This window comes from Oncorhynchus keta, unplaced genomic scaffold, assembly GCF_023373465.1.
Source record: "Oncorhynchus keta strain PuntledgeMale-10-30-2019 unplaced genomic scaffold, Oket_V2 Un_contig_14081_pilon_pilon, whole genome shotgun sequence".
NCBI lineage: Eukaryota > Metazoa > Chordata > Actinopteri > Salmoniformes > Salmonidae > Oncorhynchus > Oncorhynchus keta.
Genome location: NW_026278538.1, coordinates 1,889 through 25,000, shown reverse-complemented (window position 1 = coordinate 25,000; position 23,112 = coordinate 1,889). Strand labels below are relative to the sequence as shown.

At 43.9% G+C, this 23,112-nt stretch overlaps 1 protein-coding gene across 1 annotated transcript; it reads left to right on the top strand.

Annotated features, from left to right (window-relative positions):
• Positions 1–12,853: 12,853 nt before the first annotated feature.
• On the top strand, positions 12,854–21,706 carry LOC127918380 (uncharacterized; the record flags this gene model as incomplete). Its single annotated transcript, XM_052501654.1, has 3 exons — positions 12,854–13,078; positions 13,397–14,605; positions 21,631–21,706. Coding segments are annotated over exons 2-3 (1,078 nt in total), but the record flags the coding sequence as incomplete, so codon positions are not given.
• Positions 21,707–23,112: the final 1,406 nt, after the last annotated feature.

Below are 23,112 nucleotides of genomic sequence, written 5' to 3'. Positions count from 1 at the left end.
ATCAACTCATCCCTGACCGCTGGCTACGTCCCTTCCGTCTTCAAGAGAGCGAGAGTTGCACCCCTTCTGAAAAAACCTACACTCGATCCCTCCGATGTCAACAACTACAGACCAGTATCCCTTCTTTCTTTTCTCTCCAAAACTCTTGAACGTGCCGTCCTTGGCCAGCTCTCCCGCTATCTCTCTCAGAATGACCTTCTTGATCCAAATCAGTCAGGTTTCAAGACTAGTCATTCAACTGAGACTGCTCTTCTCTGTATCACGGAGGCGCTCCGCACTGCTAAAGCTAACTCTCTCTCCTCTGCTCTCATCCTTCTAGACCTATCGGCTGCCTTCGATACTGTGAACCATCAGATCCTCCTCTCCACCCTCTCCGAGTTGGGCATCTCCGGCGCGGCCCACGCTTGGATTGCGTCCTACCTGACAGGTCTATCCTACCAGGTGGCGTGGCGAGAATCTGTCTCCTCACCACGCGCTCTCACCACTGGTGTCCCCCAGGGCTCTGTTCTAGGCCCTCTCCTATTCTCGCTATACACCAAGTCACTTGGCTCTGTCATAACCTCACATGGTCTCTCCTATCATTGCTATGCAGACGACACACAATTAATCTTCTCCTTTCCCCCTTCTGATGACCAGGTGGCGAATCGCATCTCTGCATGTCTGGCAGACATATCAGTGTGAATGACGGATCACCACCTCAAGCTGAACCTCGGCAAGACGGAGCTGCTCTTCCTCCCGGGGAAGGACTGCCCGTTCCATGATCTCGCCATCACGGTTGACAACTCCATTGTGTCCTCCTCCCAGAGCGCTAAGAACCTTGGCGTGATCCTGGACAACACCCTGTCGTTCTCAACTAACATCAAGGCGGTGGCCCGTTCCTGTAGGTTCATGCTCTACAACATCCGCAGAGTACGACCCTGCCTCACACAGGAAGCGGCGCAGGTCCTAATCCAGGCACTTGTCATCTCCCGTCTGGATTACTGCAACTCACTGTTGGCTGGGCTCCCTGCCTGTGCCATTAAACCCCTACAACTCATCCAGAACGCCGCAGCCCGTCTGGTGTTCAACCTTCCCAAGTTCTCTCATGTCACCCCGCTCCTCCGCTCTCTCCACTGGCTTCCAGTTGAAGCTCGCATCCGCTACAAGACCATGGTGCTTGCCTACGGAGCTGTGAGGGGAACGGCACCTCAGTACCTCCAGGCTCTGATCAGGCCCTACACCCAAACAAGGGCACTGCGTTCATCCACCTCTGGCCTGCTCGCCTCCCTACCACTGAGGAAGTACAGTTCCCGCTCAGCTCAGTCAAAACTGTTCGCTGCTCTGGCTCCCCAATGGTGGAACACACTCCCTCACGACGCCAGGACAGCGGAGTCAATCACCACCTTCCGGAGACACCTGAAACCCCACCTCTTTAAGGAATACCTAGGATAGGATAAAGTAATCCTTCTCCCCCCTTAAAAGATTTAGATGCACTATTGTAAAGTGGCTGTTCCACTGGATGTCATAAGGTGAATGCACCAATTTGTAAGTCGCTCTGGATAAGAGCGTCTGCTAAATGACTTAAATGTAAATGTAATGTCACACTGTGGAATTTCACCCAGTAGATATGGGAGGTTCTCACAATTGGGTCTGTACATAGTCAAAGATTTCCTTAAGTTTGGGTCAGTCACAGTGGTCAGGTATTCTGCCACTGTGTCCTCTCTGTTTAGGACCAAATAACATTCTAGTTTGCTCTGATTTTTTTGTTAATTCTTTCCAATGTGACAAGTAATTATCTTTCTGTTTTCTCATGATTGGGTTTGGGTCTAATTATGTTGCTGTCCTGAGGCTCTGTGGGGTCTGTTTGTGTTTGTGAACAGAGCCCCAGGACCAGCTTGCTTAGGGGACTCTTCTCCAGGTTCATCTCTCTGTAGGTGAGGACTTTGTTATGGAAGGTTTGGGAATCGCTTCCTTTTAGGTGGTTATAGAATTTAACAACTCTTTTCTGGATTTTGATAATTAACGAGTATCGGCCTTGTTCTGCTCTGCATGCATTATTTGGTGTTCTACGTTGTACACGGAGGATATTTTATCAGAATTCTGCATGCAGAGTCTCAATTTGGTGTTTGTCCCATTTTGTGAATTATTGGTTGGTGAACGGACCCCAGACCTCACAACCATAAAGGGCAATGGGCTCTATAACTGATTCAAGTATTTTTAGCCAGATTCAAATTATTATATCAAATTTGATGTACCTTTCGATGGCATAGAATGTGTCTCCCCATCCCTCCTCCCCCCTCTCTCTCTTTCCACCCATCTCTCGCCCCCCTCCTGTCCCCTTGTCTGTGTCCCTTGCTCCGAACCCTCCTAATAATGAGCAGATAAACCCTGATGTTTAGAATGTTAGGAGTGGCGGAATGTTGATCACAGATAAACCCGGATGTTTAGAATGTTAGGAGTGGCGGAATGTTGATCACAGATAAACCCTGATGTCTAGAATGTTCGGAGAGGTGGAATGTTGATGACAGATAAACCCTGATGTTTAGAATGTTAGGAGTGGTGGAATGTTGATCACAGATAAACCCTGATGTTTAGAATGTTAGGAGAGGTGGAATGTTGATCACAGATAAACCCTGATGTTTAGAATGTTAGGAGTGGTGGAATGTTGATCACAGATAAACCCTGATGTTTAGAATGTTAGGAGAGGTGGAATGTTGATCACAGATAAACCCTGATGTTTAGAATGTTAGGAGTGGTGGAATGCTGATCACAGATAAACCCTGATGTTTAGAATGTTAGGAGAGGTGGAATGTTGATCACAGATAAACCCTGATGTTTAGAATGTTAGGAGAGGTGGAATGCTGATCACAGATAAACCCTGATGTTTAGAATGTTAGGAGAGGTGGAATGTTGATGACAGGCGGGAGGAGAGGATTGTCCTCAAAGCGCTGATGTTTCAGAATGAGAGGAGATGAGTGGAAAGTTGACACAGATAAACCGTCTCATGTTTATTTAAATGTGCAACCGGCAAAATCCCAAAATAACTTTTCACAGAAAACTTTCCCTTCCTGTATTTAAAAACACTCATTTCTGAATGTCTCTTTCAGAATCAGAATCACCCCTGTATTCTGTATGCCAAGGACATTTACATGTACCAGAAACTTGATCTGGTGAAATGGTGCTGCCACAATACACAGAATATACAGACAATGTATAAACGAGGAACGTAATATGTTGTATTTTGCTGTGGATCATAACACTGATATACTGTAATTCCAGCAGAGGGCATTGGAGTTTTCAACCAAAGCAACTCTCTCTCTCTCAAAATCTCTCAAAATAACTTCTTCACTCTCTCTCCTCTTCTGTCTCTCTCTCTCTAAACTCTCTCTCTCTTCTTTCTGAATGTCTCTCTCTCTCTCTCTCTCAGAATCTCTCTGTATCTGTCTCTCTCTCTCTCTCTCTTTCTCTGTCTCTCTCTCTGTCTCTGATCTGGTCTCTCTCTCTCTCTCTCTCTCTCTCTCTCTCTCTCTCTCTCTCTCTCTCTCTCTACAGGGAAGGAACACCCATCTAAATTTTCACCTTGTTCAAATGAACACTTTATACTTTGCGGTTGTGGTTGTAGGATTTAGTTACATGTGATTTTTTGTTGTTGTGATACACGTAGACAACAAACAAGTATCTATTGTCTTTAAAGCAGGAAATTTCTGAATATTCCAAACATTAGTTTAGTTTTATCTCAAGGACAAAACAAACACATTCAGGGCATTATAATGTGTTCTCCAGTCTGTGTTCACTATGACAATCATCAAGGACAAAACAAACACATTCAGGGCATTATAATGTGTTCTCCAGTCTGTTTCACTATGACAATAATATATAATAATAATAATAATAATATATATGCCATTTAGCAGACGCTTTTATCCAAAGCGACTTACAGTCATGTGTGCATACATTCTACGTATGGGTGGTCCCGGGAATCGAACCCACTACCCTGGCGTTACAAGCGCCATGCTCTACCAACTGAGCTACAGAAGGACCGTCAAGGACAAAACAAACAAACAAACAAACAACAACTATTTCTGAATATTCCAAACATTAGCAACATTCCTTCCAAAGAACAAGGGAGACGTCGGAACCTTCTAGACCAGGGGTGTCAAACATACGGCCCGCGGGCCGGAACCGGCCCCCAAGGAGGTTCGATCAGGCCCGCAGGATAATTTAGACTATCGCTGCTGTTGTTCACAAATGAGTCTTGGGACATCATGCCGGGTCAGAGTTACTTATCCAAGCAGCCCACTGAGCCGTTTATCTCACAGAGGTGCATCCCAAATGCCATCCTATTCCCATTATAGTGCACTACTATTAAGGCTCTGGTCAAAAGAAGTGCACTGTACATTGGAAACAGGGTGCCACTTGGGAAACAGACACAAGTCTTGCAGGAATCACATGTCTGGGACACAGAGGCTTGAGGACAGCAATGGTTCATCAGCCATCACACCACATGATCAGAGGAAGAGACAGAAGTATTACCAAGAGACCTGGGCTAGAGATCTGGATGGAAAGAGTTGCAGAGAAGAAGCCTGGCTTGTTGCTAAGTTATTGATTAACTGGGGGTGAGTTTGCTAAGTTATTGATTAACTGGGGTGAGTTTGTTAAGTTATTGATTAACTGGGGTGAGTTTGTTAAGTTATTGATTAACTGGGGGTGAGTTTGCTAAGTTATTAACTGGGGGTGAGTTTGCTAAGTTATTGATTAACTGGGTGAGTTTGCTAAATGATTGATTAACTGGGGTGAGTTTGTTAAGTTATCGATTAACTGGGGTGAGTTTGCTAAGTTATTGATTAACTGGGGTGAGTTTGCTAAGTTATCGATTAACTGGGGGTGAGTTTGCTAAGTTATTGATTAACTGGGGGTGAGTTTGTTAAGTTATTGATTAACTGGGGGTGAGTTTGCTAAGTTATTAACTGGGGGTGAGTTTGCTAAGTTATTGATTAACTGGGTGAGTTTGCTAAATGATTGATTAACTGGGGTGAGTTTGTTAAGTTATTGATTAACTGGGGGTGAGTTTGCTAAGTTATTGATTAACTGGGGTGAGTTTGCTAAATTATTGATTAACTGGGGTGAGTTTGCTAAGTTATTAACTGGGGGTGAGTTTGCTAAGTTATTGATTAACTGGGTGAGTTTGCTAAGTTATTGATTAACTGGGGTGAGTTTGCTAAGTTATTGATTAACTGGGTGAGTTTGCTAAATTATTGATTAACTGGGTGAGTTTGCTAAATGATTGATTAACTGGGGTGAGTTTGTTAAGTTATTGATTAACTGGGGTGAGTTTGCTAAGTTACAGATTAACTGGGGTGAGTTTGCTAAGTTATTGATTAACTGGGTGAGTTTGCTAAATTATTGATTAACTGGGTGAGTTTGTTAAGTTATTGATTAACTGGGGGTGAGTTTGCTAAGTTATTGATTAACTGGGGTGAGTTTGCTAAGTTATCGATTAACTGGGTGAGTTTGTTAAGTTATTGATTAACTGGGGTGAGTTTGCTAAGTTACTGATTAACTGGGTGAGTTTGCTAAGTTATTGATTAACTGGGTGAGTTTGCTAAGTTATTGATTAACTGGGGTGAGTTTGCTAAGTTACTGATTAACTGGGGTGAGTTTGCTAAGTTATTGATTAACTGGGTGAGTTTGCTAAATTATTGATTAACTGGGTGAGTTTGTTAAGTTGTTGATTAACTGGGGGTGAGTTTGCTAAGTTATTGATTAACTGGGGTGAGTTTGCTAAGTTATCGATTAACTGGGTGAGTTTGTTATGTTATTGATTAACTGGGGTGAGTTTGCTAAGTTACTGATTAACTGGGTGAGTTTGCTAAGTTATTGATTAACTGGGTGAGTTTGCTAAGTTACTGATTAACTGGGGGTGAGTTTGCTAAGTTATTGATTAACTGGGTGAGTTTGCTAAGTTATTGATTAACTGGGGTGAGTTTGCTAAGTTATTGATTAACTGGGGTGAGTTTACTAAGTTATTGATTAACTGGGGTGAGTTTGCTAAGTTACTCATTAACTGGGGTGAGTTTGCTAAGTTATTGATTAACTGGGTGAGTTTGTTAAGTTATTGATTAACTGGGGGTGAGTTTGCTAAGTTATTGATTAACTGGGGTGAGTTTGCTAAGTTATTGATTAACTGGGGGTGAGTTTGCTAAGTTATTGATTAACTGGGGGTGAGTTTGCTAAGTTATCGATTAACTGGGGTGAGTTTGCTAAGTTATTGATTAACTGGGGGTGAGTTTGCTAAGTTATTGATTAACTGGGGGTGAGTTTGCTAAGTTATCGATTAACTGGGGTGAGTTTGCTAAGTTATTGATTAACTGGGTGAGTGAGTTTTGATTAACTGGGAGTTTTGCTATTATTGATTAACTGGGGTGAGTTTGCTAAGTTATTGATTAACTGGGATGAGTTTGCTAAGTTATTGATTAACTGGGGTGAGTTTGCTAAGTTATTGATTAACTGGGGGTGAGTTTGCTAAGTTATCGATTAACCGTGAGTTTGCTTGATTAACTGGGGTGAGTTTGCTAAGTTATTGATTAACTGGGTGAGTTTGCTAAGTTATTGATTAACTGGGTGAGTTTGCTAAGTTATTGAGTTTGCGAGGCAGGTAGCCTAGCGCTGAACAGTGTTGGGCAGTAAGCAAAAGGATGCTGGTTTGAATCCACGAGCCGGCAAGGTGGTAAAATTTCCCGCTGTGCCCTTGAGCATTGCAATTAACCCCCAACAACTGGGTGCTGATGCCATTGATTCTGGCACCTCTTTGTTTCAGTGGGGTAGAGATGGCATGGAGAGGCCTCTCTGTCTCCTCCCTCCCTCCCTCCCTCCCTCCCTCCCTCCCTCCCTCCCTCCCTCCCTCCCTCCCTCCCTCCCTCCCTCCCTCCCTCCCTCCCTCCCTCCCTCCCTGGCTCTCTGTCTTCTCCCTCCCTCCCTCCCTCCCTCCCTCCCTGGCTCTCTGCTCTGTAACTCTTTTGTTTGTTTAAGAAACATCCCACAGGGAGAGCCATCTCCGTGCCTGACTGCCTGACAGAGAAATGGATCGACCAAAAAGTAGAAACAACAAGGGAAATTTGGAATAGATGGATGGATGAATAATACCCTGGATGGATGAATATACACTGGATGGATGAATAACACCCTGGATGGATGAATAATACCCTGGATGGATGAATAATACCCTGGATGGATGAATAATACCCTGGATGGATGAATAATACCCTGGATGGATGAATAATACCCTGGATGGATGAATAATACACTGGATGGATGAATAATACCCTGGATGGATGAATAATACCCTGGATGGATGAATAATACCCTGGATGGATGAATAACACCCTGGATGGATGAATAATACCCTGGATGGATGAATAATACCCTGGATGGATGAATAACACCCTGGATGGATGAATAATACCCTGGATGGATGAATAACACCCTGGATGGATGAATAATACCCTGGATGGATGAATAATACCCTGGATGGATGAATAATACACTGGATGGATGAATAATACCCTGGATGGATGAATAATACACTGGATGGATGAATAATACCCTGGATGGATGAATAACACCCTGGATGGATGAATAATACCCTGGATGGATGAATAATACCCTGGATGGATGAATAATACACTGGATGGATGAATAATACCCTGGATGGATGAATAATACACTGGATGGATGAATAATACCCTGGATGGATGAATAACACCCTGGATGGATGAATAATACCCTGGATGGATGAATAATACCCTGGATGGATGAATAACACCCTGGATGGATGAATAATACCCTGGATGGATGAATAACACCCTGGATGGATGAATAATACCCTGGATGGATGAATAATACCCTGGATGGATGAATAACACCCTGGATGGATGAATAACACCCTGGATGGATGAATAATACACTGGATGGATGAATAACACCCTGGATGGATGAATAATACCCTGGATGGATGAATAACACCCTGGATGGATGAATAATACCCTGGATGGATGAATAATACCCTGGATGGATGAATAACACCCTGGATGGATGAATAATACCCTGGATGGATGAATAATACCCTGGATGGATGAATAATACCCTGGATGGATGAATAATACCCTGGATGGATGAATAATGGATGAATAACACCCTGGATGGATGAATAACACCCTGGATGGATGAATAATACCCTGGATGGATGAATAATACCCTGGATGGATGAATAATACCCTGGATGGATGAATAATACCCTGGATGGATGAATAATACCCTGGATGGATGAATAATACCCTGGATGGATGAATAATACCCTGGATGGATGAATAACACCCTGGATGGATGAATAATACACTGGATGGATGAATAATACCCTGGATGGATGAATAACACCCTGGATGGATGAATAATACACTGGATGGATGAATAACACCCTGGATGGATGAATAATACCCTGGATGGATGAATAACACCTGGATGGATGAATAACACACTGGATGGATGAATAACACCCTGGATGGATGAATAACACACTGGATGGATGAATAATACCCTGGATGGATGAATAATACCCTGGATGGATGAATAACACCCTGGATGGATGAATAATACACTGGATGGATGAATAACACCCTGGATGGATGAATAATACCCTGGATGGATGAATAACACCCTGGATGGATGAATAACACCCTGGATGGATGAATAATACACCCCTGGATGGATGAATAACACCTGGATGGATGAATAATACCCTGGATGGATGAATAACACCCTGGATGGATGAATAATACCCTGGATGGATGAATAATACCCTGGATGGATGAATAACACCCTGGATGGATGAATAATACACTGGATGGATGAATAACACCCTGGATGGATGAATAATACCCTGGATGGATGAATAACACCTGGATGGATGAATAACACACTGGATGGATGAATAACACCCTGGATGGATGAATAACACCTGGATGGATGAATAACACACTGGATGGATGAATAATACCCTGGATGGATGAATAATACCCTGGATGGATGAATAACACCCTGGATGGATGAATAATACCCTGGATGGATGAATAATACCCTGGATGGATGAATAATACCCTGGATGGATGAATAACACCCTGGATGGATGAATAACACCCTGGATGGATGAATAATACCCTGGATGGATGAATAATACCCTGGATGGATGAATAACACCCTGGATGGATGAATAATACCCTGGATGGATGAATAATACCCTGGATGGATGAATAACACCCTGGATGGATGAATAATACACTGGATGGATGAATAACACCCTGGATGGATGAATAATACCCTGGATGGATGAATAACACCCTGGATGGATGAATAATACCCTGGATGGATGAATAATACCCTGGATGGATGAATAACACCTGGATGGATGAATAACTGGATGGATGAATAATACCCTGGATGGATGAATAACACCCTGGATGGATGAATAACACCCTGGATGGATGAATAATACCCTGGATGGATGAATAACACCCTGGATGGATGAATAACACCCTGGATGGATGAATAAACCCTGGATGGATGAATAACACCCTGGATGGATGAATAACACCTGGATGGATGAATAATACCCTGGATGGATGAATAACACCCTGGATGGATGAATAACACCCTGGATGGATGAATAATACCCTGGATGGATGAATAACACCCTGGATGGATGAATAATACCCTGGATGGATGAATAATACCCTGGATGGATGAATAATACCCTGGATGGATGAATAATACCCTGGATGGATGAATAACACCCTGGATGGATGAATAATACCCTGGATGGATGAATAACACCCTGGATGGATGAATAACACCCTGGATGGATGAATAACACCCTGGGATGATGGATGAATAACACCCTGGATGGATGAATAATACCCTGGATGGATGAATAATACCCTGGATGGATGAATAATACCTGGATGGATGAATAACACCTGGATGGATGAATAACACCCTGGATGGATGAATAATACCCTGGATGGATGAATAATACACTGGATGGATGAATAATACCCTGGATGGATGAATAACACCCTGGATGGATGAATAATACCCTGGATGGATGAATAATACCTGGATGGATGAATAATACCCTGGATGGATGAATAATACCTGGATGGATGAATAATACCCTGGATGGATGAATAACACCCTGGATGGATGAATAACACCCTGGATGGATGAATAATACCCTGGATGGATGAATAATACCCTGGATGGATGAATAATACCCTGGATGGATGAATAATACCCTGGATGGATGAATAATACCCTGGATGGATGAATAACACCCTGGATGGATGAATAATACCCTGGATGGATGAATAATACCCTGGATGGATGAATAATACCCTGGATGGATGAATAATACCCTGGATGGATGAATAACACCCTGGATGGATGAATAATACCCTGGATGGATGAATAACACCCTGGATGGATGAATAATACCCTGGATGGATGAATAACCCTGGATGGATGAATAATACCTGGATGGATGAATAACACCCTGGATGGATGAATAACACCCTGGATGGATGAATAATACCTGGATGGATGAATAACACCCTGGATGGATGAATAACCCCTGGATGGATGAATAACGCCCTGGATGGATGAATAACACCCTGGGATGAATAATACCCTGATGGATGAATAATACCCTGGATGGATGAATAACACCCTGGATGGATGAATAATACCCTGGATGGATGAATAACACCCTGATGGATGAATAATACCCTGGATGGATGAATAATACCCTGGATGGATGAATAATACCCTGGATGGATGAATAATACCCTGGATGGATGAATAACACCCTGGATGGATGAATAATACCCTGGATGGATGAATAACACCCTGGATGGATGAATAACACCCTGGATGGATGAATAACACCCTGGATGGATGAATAATACCCTGGATGGATGAATAATACCCTGGATGGATGAATAATACCCTGGATGGATGAATAACACCCTGGATGGATGAATAACACCCTGGATGGATGAATAATACCCTGGATGGATGAATAATACACTGGAAGGATGAATAACACCCTGGATGGATGAATAATACCCTGGATGGATGAATAATACCCTGGATGGATGAATAATACACCCTGAATAACACCCTGGATGGATGAATAACACCCTGGATGGATGAATAACACCCTGGATGGATGAATAATACACTGGATGGATGAATAATACCCTGGATGGATGAATAATACCCTGGATGGATGAATAACACCCTGGATGGATGAATAATACCCTGGATGGATGAATAATACCCTGGATGGATGAATAACACCCTGGATGGATGAATAATACCCTGGATGGATGAATAACACCCTGGATGGATGAATAATACACTGGATGGATGAATAACACCCTGGATGGATGAATAATACCCTGGATGGATGAATAATACACTGGATGGATGAATAACACCCTGGGATGGATGAATAACACCTGGATGGATGAATAATACCCTGGATGGATGAATAACACCCTGGATGGATGAATAACACCTGGATGGATGAATAACACCCTGGATGGATGAATAACACCTGGATGGATGAATAACACCCTGGATGGATGAATAACACCTGGATGGATGAATTATGGATGAATTTAAAAACCTGGATGGATGAATAATACCCTGGATGGATGAATAATACCCTGGATGGATGAATAATACCCTGGATGGATGAATAATACCCTGGATGGATGAATAATACCCTGGATGGATGAATAATACATGGATGAATAACTGGATGGATGAATAATGAATAACACCCCCTGGATGGATGAATAACACCCTGGATGGATGAATAATACCCTGGATGGATGAATAACACCCTGGATGGATGGAATACCCTGAATAATAACACCCTGGATGGATGAATAATACCCTGGATGGATGAATAATACCCTGGATGGATGAATAACATGGATGAATAATACCCTGGATGGATGAATAATACCCTGGATGGATGAATAATACACTGGATGGATGAATAATAATACCCTGGATGGATGAATAATACCCTGGATGGATGAATAATACCCTGGATGGATGAATAATACCCTGGATGGATGAATAATACACTGGATGGATGAATAACACCCTGGATGGATGAATAACACCCTGGAAGGATGAATAATACACTGGATGGATGAATAACACCCTGGATGGATGAATAATACCCTGGATGGATGAATAATACCCTGGATGGATAAATAACACCCTGGATGGATGAATAATACACTGGATGGATGAATAATACACTGGATGGATGAATAACACACTGGATGGATGAATAATACCCTGGATGGATGAATAATACACTGGATGGATGAATAACATCCTGGATGGATGAATAATACCCTGGATGGATGAATAACACCCTGGATGGATGAATAATACCCTGGATGGATGAATAACACCCTGGATGGATGAATAATACCCTGGATGGATGAATAATACCCTGGATGGATGAATAATACACTGGATGGATCAATAATACCCTGGATGGATGAATAATACCCTGGATGGATGAATAACACCCTGGATGGATGAATAATACCCTGGATGGATGAATAATACCCTGGATGGATGAATAATACCCTGGATGGATGAATAATACCCTGGATGGATGAATGAATACCCTGGATGGATGAATAATACCCTGGATGGATGAATAACACCTGGATGGATGAATAACACCCTGGATGGATGAATAATACCCTGGATGGATGAATAATACCTGGATGGATGAATAATACCCTGGATGGATGAATAACACCCTGGATGGATGAATTATACACTGGATGGATGATACGGATGTAAACCGTACCTATTCTTCATCCCTTGACACTTGTGTGTATACGGTAGTAGTTTAGGAATTGTTAGTTAGATTACTTGTTGGTTATTACTGCATTGTCGGAACTAGAAGCACAAGCATTTCGCTACACTCGCATTAACATCTGCTAACCAGGTGTGTGTGACCAATAACATTTGAGTTGATTTAAACCATGGATGGATGATACGGATGGATGAGTCGTTGGATTTATATATATTTTAAAAAATATATTTATTAGTTTTATATTTGAACCTTTTCCTTTTCTGTTTCTATATTCACTCTTAAACTCCCAGGATCTTCTGGTACATATTAGTATGTAGTATCTCTGTTTGTGTCATTATTTTATATTAAGATGATGATGTGGTTATCACAGCCAGGAAGCTGTTGATTTCCAGGTCTGTTCCTCGGAGCTTCCTAATCAATAATACATTATGATGGTTCTTTTGCTTCCAGATATCCAACAGCTCCTTAATAATCTGAATCTACTGCCTGCCGCCGTGTAGCCCCTGATTCCTGGCCAGATATTTCTGCCGTGCCTCGTATCCCTGGCCAGCCAGAGGGTCCTTCTCGTTAATAGCTGATGTAAAGAAGGAGCTTTATCCAAAACCAGGGGTTTGAAACTGGAGATGGGAAGCTGTCGGTTACCTTAGCCCCAGAGAGATGAATCTTCGTGGGCCATCTGCCCACCCGGGGGCCCGTAGGGGCCAGGATCCGGGCTGGAGAAGATCATGGGAACCGTCCCGTTGGGACGGACTCATGTCTGACGTGGAGGTGGTGCCCCGACATACCGGTCTTCCGGGATGTAACCCTCCCCGGCAACAGAGCGCCAGAGATGAAGGGAGCCACAGCCAGAATCTAGACAGGTGTTTGCAGGAGTTGGAGAGAGTGCAGTGTCAGACCTATTTTAAAGGAGGAAGCCCAGTTAGCAGTCCTGGCCAAGTGTCCAAGGTAGAGCTTGTGCCTCCATCTCCCCCTCAATTTACCCCTGCTCGTACCCCTCGGCCACACAGCGCCATCGAGGGAAGACGTCAGATGAACGAGTGGCTGTATGAGTTGGAGAAGATGCAGAGTGGGGACTATTTTGAAGGAAGCCCCACTGACAGCCCAGAGGTTGAGCCCCATCCGAAGGGTCATTTGGGTCGTACCCCTCGCCCGCACAGTGTCATCGAGGGAGGTAGCCAGAATCTAGACAGGTGGTTACAGGAGCTGGAGAGGATGGAGAACGGGAGATATTTCGGAAACCCTGACCGAGTGCAGAGAGATCAAGTACAGGCCCCTTTCTACGACGGGACAGCGTCGATGCCAACCCTTCACAAGGAACCCGTTGGCTCTGGCCTGCGTCACCACTACCAAGGCCTCCCCTCGTCCCCATCTCTCTACAGCCGGGACAGGGACCTCTCCCCCTGTGGGACTCCCAGCCCATGTGACAGTTCCCTGGGCAGCCAGGAGTCCCTCAGGGCAGGATTGTCCTCCACCCCGGACTACAACGGTAGCTGGGAAAGGGCTATAATCAAGCAGGCTCCAGGGAAGGAGGAGGCTAAACTCAGCTCTCTGACTCCGGTGAGAGTGGGCTGGCTGCCCATCCAGAGAAGGGCCCTGTTGAGGGATGCTCCAGGCCCTGGACCCAGACATCCACACCTTCAGATCAATGTAGCCAGACAGGTAAGACATGCTGCAAACAGGGCTGTTCTGTTCCTGGAGAGCTACACCCCTGTAGTGTGGTAACTAACCTGGTTCAGCTAATCAACCAGCTAATTATTAGAATCAGATGTGCTAGATTAGGGTTGGAGTGTAAACCTACAGGATGGTAGCTCTCCAGGAACAGGGTTGGAGTGTAAACCTACAGGATGGTAGCTCTCCAGGAACAGGGTTGGAGTGAAACCTACAGGATGGTAGCTCTCCAGGAACAGGGTTGGAGTGAAACCTACAGGATGGTAGCTCTCCAGGAACAGGGTTGGAGTGAAACCTACAGGATGGTAGCTCTCCAGGAACAGGGTTGGAGTGAAACCTACAGGATGGTAGCTCTCCAGGAACAGGGTTGGAGTGAAACCTACAGGATGGTAGCTCTCCAGGAACAGGGTTGGAGTGAAACCTACAGGAAGGTAGCTCTCCAGGAACAGGGTTGGAGTGAAACCTACAGGATGGTAGCTCTCCAGGAACAGGGTTGGAGTGAAACCTACAGGAAGGTAGCTCTCCAGGAACAGGGTTGGAGTGTAAACCTACAGGATGGTAGCTCTCCAGGAACAGGGTTGGAGTGAAACCTACAGGATGGTAGCTCTCCAGGAACAGGGTTGGAGTGAAACCTACAGGATGGTAGCTCTCCAGGAACAGGGTTGGAGTGTAAACCTACAGGATGGTAGCTCTCCAGGAACAGGGTTGGAGTGAAACCTACAGGATGGTAGCTCTCCAGGAACAGGGTTGGAGTGAAACCTACAGGATGGTAGCTCTCCAGGAACAGGGTTGGAGTGTAAACCTACAGGATGGTAGCTCTCCAGGAACAGGGTTGGAGTGTAAACCTACAGGATGGTAGCTCTCCAGGAACAGGGTTGGAGTGTAAACCTACAGGATGGTAGCTCTCCAGGAACAGGGTTGGAGTGAAACCTACAGGATGGTAGCTCTCCAGGAACAGGGTTGGAGTGTAAACCTACAGGATGGTAGCTCTCCAGGAACAGGGTTGGAGTGTAAACCTACAGGATGGTAGCTCTCCAGGAACAGGGTTGGAGTGTAAACCTACAGGATGGTAGCTCTCCAGGAACAGGGTTGGAGTGTAAACCTACAGGATGGTAGCTCTCCAGGAACAGGGTTGGAGTGAAACCTACAGGATGGTAGCTCTCCAGGAACAGGGTTGGAGTGAAACCTACAGGATGGTAGCTCTCCAGGAACAGGGTTGGAGTGAAACCTACAGGATGGTAGCTCTCCAGGAACAGGGTTGGAGTGTAAACCTACAGGATGGTAGCTCTCCAGGAACAGGGTTGGAGTGTAAACCTACAGGATGGTAGCTCTCCAGGAACAGGGTTGTGTGAAACCTACAGGATGGTAGCTCTCCAGGAACAGGGTTGTGTGAAACCTACAGGATGGTAGTTTCAGGAACATTTAGGAGTGTGTGATTCTCTCCACAGCCTCGTGGTGTTCCAGCATTGGATTGTGTGATTCTTTACAGCCTCGTTGTTAGCATTCTGTGTGATTCTTTACAGCCTCGTTGTTAGCATTCTGTGTGATTCTTTACAGCCTCGCTGTTAGCATTCTGTGTGATTCTTTACAGCCTCGCTGTTAGCATTCTGTGTGATTCTCTACAGCCTCGTTGTTAGCATTCTGTGTGATTCTTTACAGCCTCGTTGTTAGCATTCTGTGTGATTCTTTACAGCCTCGTTGTTAGCATTCTGTGTGTTTCTTTACAGCCTCGTTGTTAGCATTCTGTGTGATTCTTTACAGCCTCGTTGTTAGCATTGTGTGTGTTTTTTTACAGCCTCGTTGTTAGCTTTGTGTGTGTTTCTCTACAGCCTCGTTGTTAGCATTCTGTGTGTTTCTTTACAGCCTCGTTGTTAGCATTCTGTGTGATTCTTTACAGCCTCGTTGTTAGCATTGTGTGTGTTTCTTTACAGCCTTGTTGTTAGCTTTGTGTGTGTTTCTTTACAGCCTCGTTGTTAGCTTTGTGTGTGTTTCTCTACAGCCTCGTTGTTAGCTTTGTGTGTGTTTCTTTACAGCCTCGTTGTTAGCTTTGTGTGTGTTTCTTTACAGCCTCGTTGTTAGCTTTGTGTGTGTTTCTTTACAGCCTCGTTGTTAGCATTCTGTGTGATTCTTTACAGCCTCGTTGTGAGCATTGTGTGTGTTTCTTTACAGCCTCGTTGTTAGCTTTGTGTGTGTTTCTTTACAGCCTCGTTGTTAGCTTTGTGTGTGTTTCTTTACAGCCTTGTTGTTAGCTTTGTGTGTGTTTCTTTACAGCCTTGTTGTTAGCTTTGTGTGTGTTTCTTTACAGCCTCGTTGTTAGCTTTGTGTGTGTTTCTTTACAGCCTTGTTGTTAGCTTTGTGTGTGTTTCTTTACAGCCTCGTTGTTAGCTTTGTGTGTGTTTCTTTACAGCCTCGTTGTTAGCTTTGTGTGTATTTCTTTACAGCCTTGTTGTTAGCTTTGTGTGTGTTTCTTTACAGCCTCGTTGTTAGCTTTGTGTACGTCATTTATTCTAGATGAATTGTATTATTATACTGACTTGCATCTTCAGGATGCCCCGACCACATGGGCTTATTGGACACTGTGATGCTGCAGCAGCGAAAGAACAAGTACAAGTAGCAGGAAGCAGGAAGTAGGAAGCAGGAAGTAGCAGAACAGGGCTGTGTGGTGAAAGGAATGGTTGGCACTAAGTTCTTTACAAGTAACGCGGCTTGGACCCCAAAAGAGAAAGCAGAAGCACGCTGTAAACCAATACTATAGGAGCCAGACATTCAGACAGACAGAGGTTTAGGTGTCTGAGCCAGACATTCAGACAGACAGAGGTTAAGGTGTCTGAGCCAGACTTAGAGGGTAGCCTAATTTAGCTCTCCTAACACTTTGACCTCTGGGTAGAGTAACGCGTGATTGGCTGGCTTGTGGGGTATATGGTGTACGCTGCCAGGTGCCAGGGCGACCGAGACAGAGAGAGAGAGAGAGAGAGAGAGAGAGAGAGAGAGAGAGAGAGAGAGAGAGAGAGAGAGACAATCAGAATAAAGAGAGAGAGACCAGTCTCAGATGTTCAGTACAGGGAGAGAGAGACAATCAGAATAAAGAGAGAGAGACCAGTCTCAGATGTTCAGTACAGGGAGAGAGAGACAATCAGAATAAAGAGAGAGAGACCAGTCTCAGATGTTCAGTACAGGGAGAGAGAGACAATCAGAATAAAGAGAGAGAGACCAGTCTCAGATGTTCAGTACAGAGAGAGAGAGACAATCAGAATAAAGAGAGAGAGACCAGTCTCAGATGTTCAGTACAGGGAGAGAGAGACAATCAGAATAAAGAGAGAGACCAGTCTCAGATGTTCAGTACAGAGAGAGAGACAATCAGAATAAAGAGAGAGAGACCAGTCTCAGATGTTCAGTACAGAGAGAGAGAGACAATCAGAATAAAGAGAGAGAGACCAGTCTCAGATGTTCAGTACAGGGAGAGAGAGACAATCAGAATAAAGAGAGAGAGACCAGTCTCAGATGTTCAGTACAGGGAGAGAGAGACAATCAGAATAAAGAGAGAGAGACCAGTCTCAGATGTTCAGTACAGGGAGAGAGAGACAATCAGAATAAAGAGAGAGAGACCAGTCTCAGATGTTCAGTACAGGGAGAGAGACAATCAGAATAAAGAGAGAGAGACCAGTCTCAGATGTTCAGTACAGGGAGAGAGAGACAATCAGAATAAAGAGAGAGAGAGACCAGTCTCAGATGTTCAGTACAGGGAGAGAGAGACAATCAGAATAAAGAGAGAGACCAGTCTCAGATGTTCAGTACAGAGAGAGAGAGACAATCAGAATAAAGAGAGAGAGACCAGTCTCAGATGTTCAGTACAGGGAGAGAGAGACAATCAGAATAAAGAGAGAGAGACCAGTCTCAGATGTTCAGTACAGGAGAGAGAGACAATCAGAATAAAGAGAGAGAGACCAGTCTCAGATGTTCAGTACAGGGAGAGAGAGACAATCAGAATAAAGAGAGAGAGACCAGTCTCAGATGTTCAGTACAGGGAGAGAGAGACAATCAGAATAAAGAGAGAGAGACCAGTCTCAGATGTTCAGTACAGGGAGAGAGAGACAATCAGAATAAAGAGAGAGAGACCAGTCTCAGATGTTCAGTACAGAGAGAGAGAGAGACAATCAGAATAAAGAGAGAGAGACCAGTCTCAGATGTTCAGTACAGGGAGAGAGAGACAATCAGAATAAAGAGAGAGAGACCAGTCTCAGATGTTCAGTACAGGGAGAGAGAGACAATCAGAATAAAGAGAGAGAGACCAGTCTCAGATGTTCAGTACAGAGAGAGAGAGACAATCAGAATAAAGAGAGAGAGACCAGTCTCAGATGTTCAGTACAGGGAGAGAGAGAGAATAGAGAGAGAGAGACCAGTCTCAGATGTTCAGTACAGGGAGAGAGAGAGAGAGACCAGTCTCAGATGTTCAGTACAGGGAGAGAGAGACAATCAGAATAAAGAGAGAGAGACCAGTCTCAGATGTTCAGTACAGGGAGAGAGAGTTGCTTTGGCATCGTCTGAAAACAACTAACTCAGCAGGAATTGGTGTGATATTGGCACCGCCAGTAAAAAAGCTTAATGCACCACTGGATGCCATGCCTGTGTGTCGTAGGGCAAAGTCAGGGGTGTTGTTTTCCCAATGGAATTACGCTAGTTAGAGCTATATACTGTATACTGTAGCTAGCTAGGGATGGACTAGGATCTGAAATAATCTAATTATGCTAGCTATAGCTATGTAGCTAGCTAGGGAGAGACTAGGATCTGAAATAATCTAATTATGCTAGCTATAGCTATGTAGCTAGCTAGGCAGAGACTAGGATCTGAAATAATCTAATTATGCTAGCTATAGCTATGTAGCTAGCTAGGGAGAGACTAGGATCTGAAATAATCTAATTATGCTAGCTATAGCTATGTAGCTAGCTAGGGAGAGACTAGGATCTGAAATAATCTAATTATGCTAGCTATAGCTATGTAGCTAGCTAGGGAGACTAGGATCTGAAATAATCTAATTATGCTAGCTATAGCTATGTAGCTAGCTAGGGAGAGACTAGGATCTGAAATAATCTAATTATGCTAGCTATAGCTATGTAGCTAGCTAGGGAGAGACTAGGATCTGAAATAATCTAATTATGCTAGCTATAGCTATGTAGCTAGCTAGGGAGAGACTAGGATCTGAAATAATCTAATTATGCTAGCTATAGCTATGTAGCTAGCTAGGGACAGACTAGGATCTGAAATAATCTAATTATGCTAGTTATAGCTATAGCTATATACTGTAGCTAGCTAGAGACAGACTAGGATCTGAAATAATCTAATTATGCTAGTTATAGCTATAGCTATATACTGTAGCTAGCTAGGGACAGACTATGATCTGAAATAATCAAATTATGTGATCTATAGCGATGTAGCTAGCTAAGGGCGGACTAGGATCTGAAATAATCTAATTATGCTAGCTATAGCTGTAGCTAGCTAGGGACAGACTAGGATCTGAAATAATCTAATTATGCTAGCTATAGCAATGTAGCTAGCTAGGGATGGACTCGGATCTGAAATAATCTAATTATGCTAGCTATAGCTATATACTTAGCTAGCTAGGGACAGACTAGGATTTGAAATAATTAATTATGCTAGCTATAGCAATGTAGCTAGCTAGGGACATATTCTTATCTGAAATAATCTAATTATGCTAGCTATAGTGATTTTTTTAATTTTTTCTGAAATAATTAATTTTGCTAGCTATAGCTATGTAGCTAGCTAGGGAAGACTAGGATCTGAAATAATCTTATTATGCTAGTTATAGCTAGCTATAGTGATGTAGCTAGCTAGGGATGGACTAGGATCTGAAATAATCAAATTATGCTAGCTGTAGCTATATACTGTAGCTAGCTAGGGACGGACTAGGATCTAAAATAATGTAATTATGCTAGCTATAGCTATATACTGTAGCTAGCTAGGGAAGGACTAGGATCTAAAATAATGTAATCATGCTAGCTATAGCTATGTAGCTAGCTCTGGAAGGACTAGGATCTACAATAATGTAATTATGCTAGCTATAGCGATGTAGCTAGCTAGGGAAGGACTAGGATCTACAAAAATGTAATTATGCTAGGTATAGCTATGTCGCTAGATAGGGACGGACGAGAATCCGAAATCGGCCTGGGTGTTTCTAACACACTGGCACATTGTTTTCTTTGAGGTCCCAACACCGGCCCCCTTTTTAACTTGAGGTTCCCATTATTAGCCAGCTAAATGAGCGTTCTGCGCTAAAACACCGGCACACTGGGCTAATAATGGACCACCTCATCTGGCATCTTCCAGACCTGACCGACGGCCAGTCTGTCTGTGTAGCGTAAAACTCCCCATTATGCACTGAGTACAGTTGAGACACCCTCATTTCTCAGTACAGTTAGAGACACGGCCTCATTTCTCACCTTGTAGTACAGTTAGAGACACGGCCTCATTTCTCACCTTGTAGTACAGTTAGAGACACGGCCTCATTTCTCACCTTGTAGTACAGTTAGAGACACGGCCTCATTTCTCACCTTGTAGTACAGTTAGAGACACGGCCTCATTTCTCACCTTGTAGTACAGTTAGAGACACGGCCTCATTTCTCACCTTGTAGTACAGTTAGAGACACGGCCTCATTTCTCACCTTGTAGTACAGTTAGAGACACGTCCTCATTTCTCACCTTGTAGTACAGTTAGAGACACGGCCTCATTTCTCACCTTGTAGTACAGTTAGAGACACGGCCTCATTTCGCACCTTGTAGTACAGTTAGAGACACGGCCTCATTTCTCACCTTGTAGTACAGTTAGAGACACGGCCTCATTGGTTGTTTCATGTGATCCTCATGATGATGTAATGGGTAGACTGATACTAGGGGGCAATAACACTATAAACAACTAAAGGATGGCTTACAGATGATGTCATTTGTTTTGACCTTCCGTCAAATTCCATATTTGTTGTGATATTTTTTTGTTTTTTTTACAGGTGAGACTTAAACCGGCCATCACCCCGACCTTCCGGAAGAACCCTGTCAAGGGAAACGTGATCAAACCTGTAGTAGGTACGTATAGTCAACGTCATAAGGTGAATGCACCAATTTGTATGTCGCTCTGGATAAGAGCGTCTGCTAAATGACTTAAATGTAATGTAAATGTCTTCACCCACGCCACTCATAACAGCTGGGTTGTCCTTGCTAATCTGGGAATGTTGGCGATATTTACCGTCATTCTGCAACCCTACACACACACACACACACACACACACACACACACACACACACACACACACACACACACACACACACACACACACACACACACACACACACACACACACACACACACACACACACACACACACACACACGCAGAGTGTGGTTCACCATTACAGGCATGATACAGTCCCATGGAAGATAATAGGTAAGGTTCGAGTTACAACCTTGACTTCCCCATATCATGAGACACATCACCCTGCATCATGACATCTCATGTGAGAGAGACACATCACCCTGCATCATGAAGACATCTCATGTGAGAGAGACACATCACCCTGCTTCATGACATCTCATGTGAGAGAGACACATCACCCTGCATCATGAAGACATCTCATGTGAGAGAGACACATCACCCTGCTTCATGACATCTCATGAGAGAGACACATCACCCTGCATCATGACATCTCATGAGAGAGAGACACATCACCCTGCATCATGAAGACATCTCATGTGAGAGACACATCACCCTGCTTCATGAAGACATCTCATGTGAGAGAGACACATCACCCTGCATCATGAAGACATCTCATGTGAGAGACACATCACCCTGCTTCATGAAGACATCTCATGTGAGAGACACATCACCCTGCTTCATGAAGACATCTCATGTGAGAGAGACACATCACCCTGCTTCATGACATCTCATGAGAGAGAGACACATCACCCTGCTTCATGAAGACATCTCATGAGAGAGACACATCACCCTGCATCATCTCATGAGAGAGACACATCTCATGACATCTCATGAGAGAGACACATCACCCTGCATCATGAAGACATCTCATGTGAGAGACACATCACCCTGCTTCATGAAGACATCTCATGAGAGAGAGACACATCACCCTGCTTCATGACATCTCATGTGAGAGAGACACATCACCCTGCTTCATGAAGACATCTCATGAGAGAGACACACATCACCCTGCTTCATGACATCTCATGAGAGAGAGACACACATCACCCTGCATCATGACATCTCCTGTGAGAGAGACACATCACCCTGCTTCATGACATCTCATGTGAGAGAGACACATCACCCTGCTTCATGACATCTCATGTGAGAGAGACACATCACCCTGCTTCATGACATCTCATGTGAGAGAGACACATCACCCTGCTTCATGACATCTCATGTGAGAGAGACACATCACCCTGCTTCATGACATCTCATGAGAGAGAGACACATCACCCTG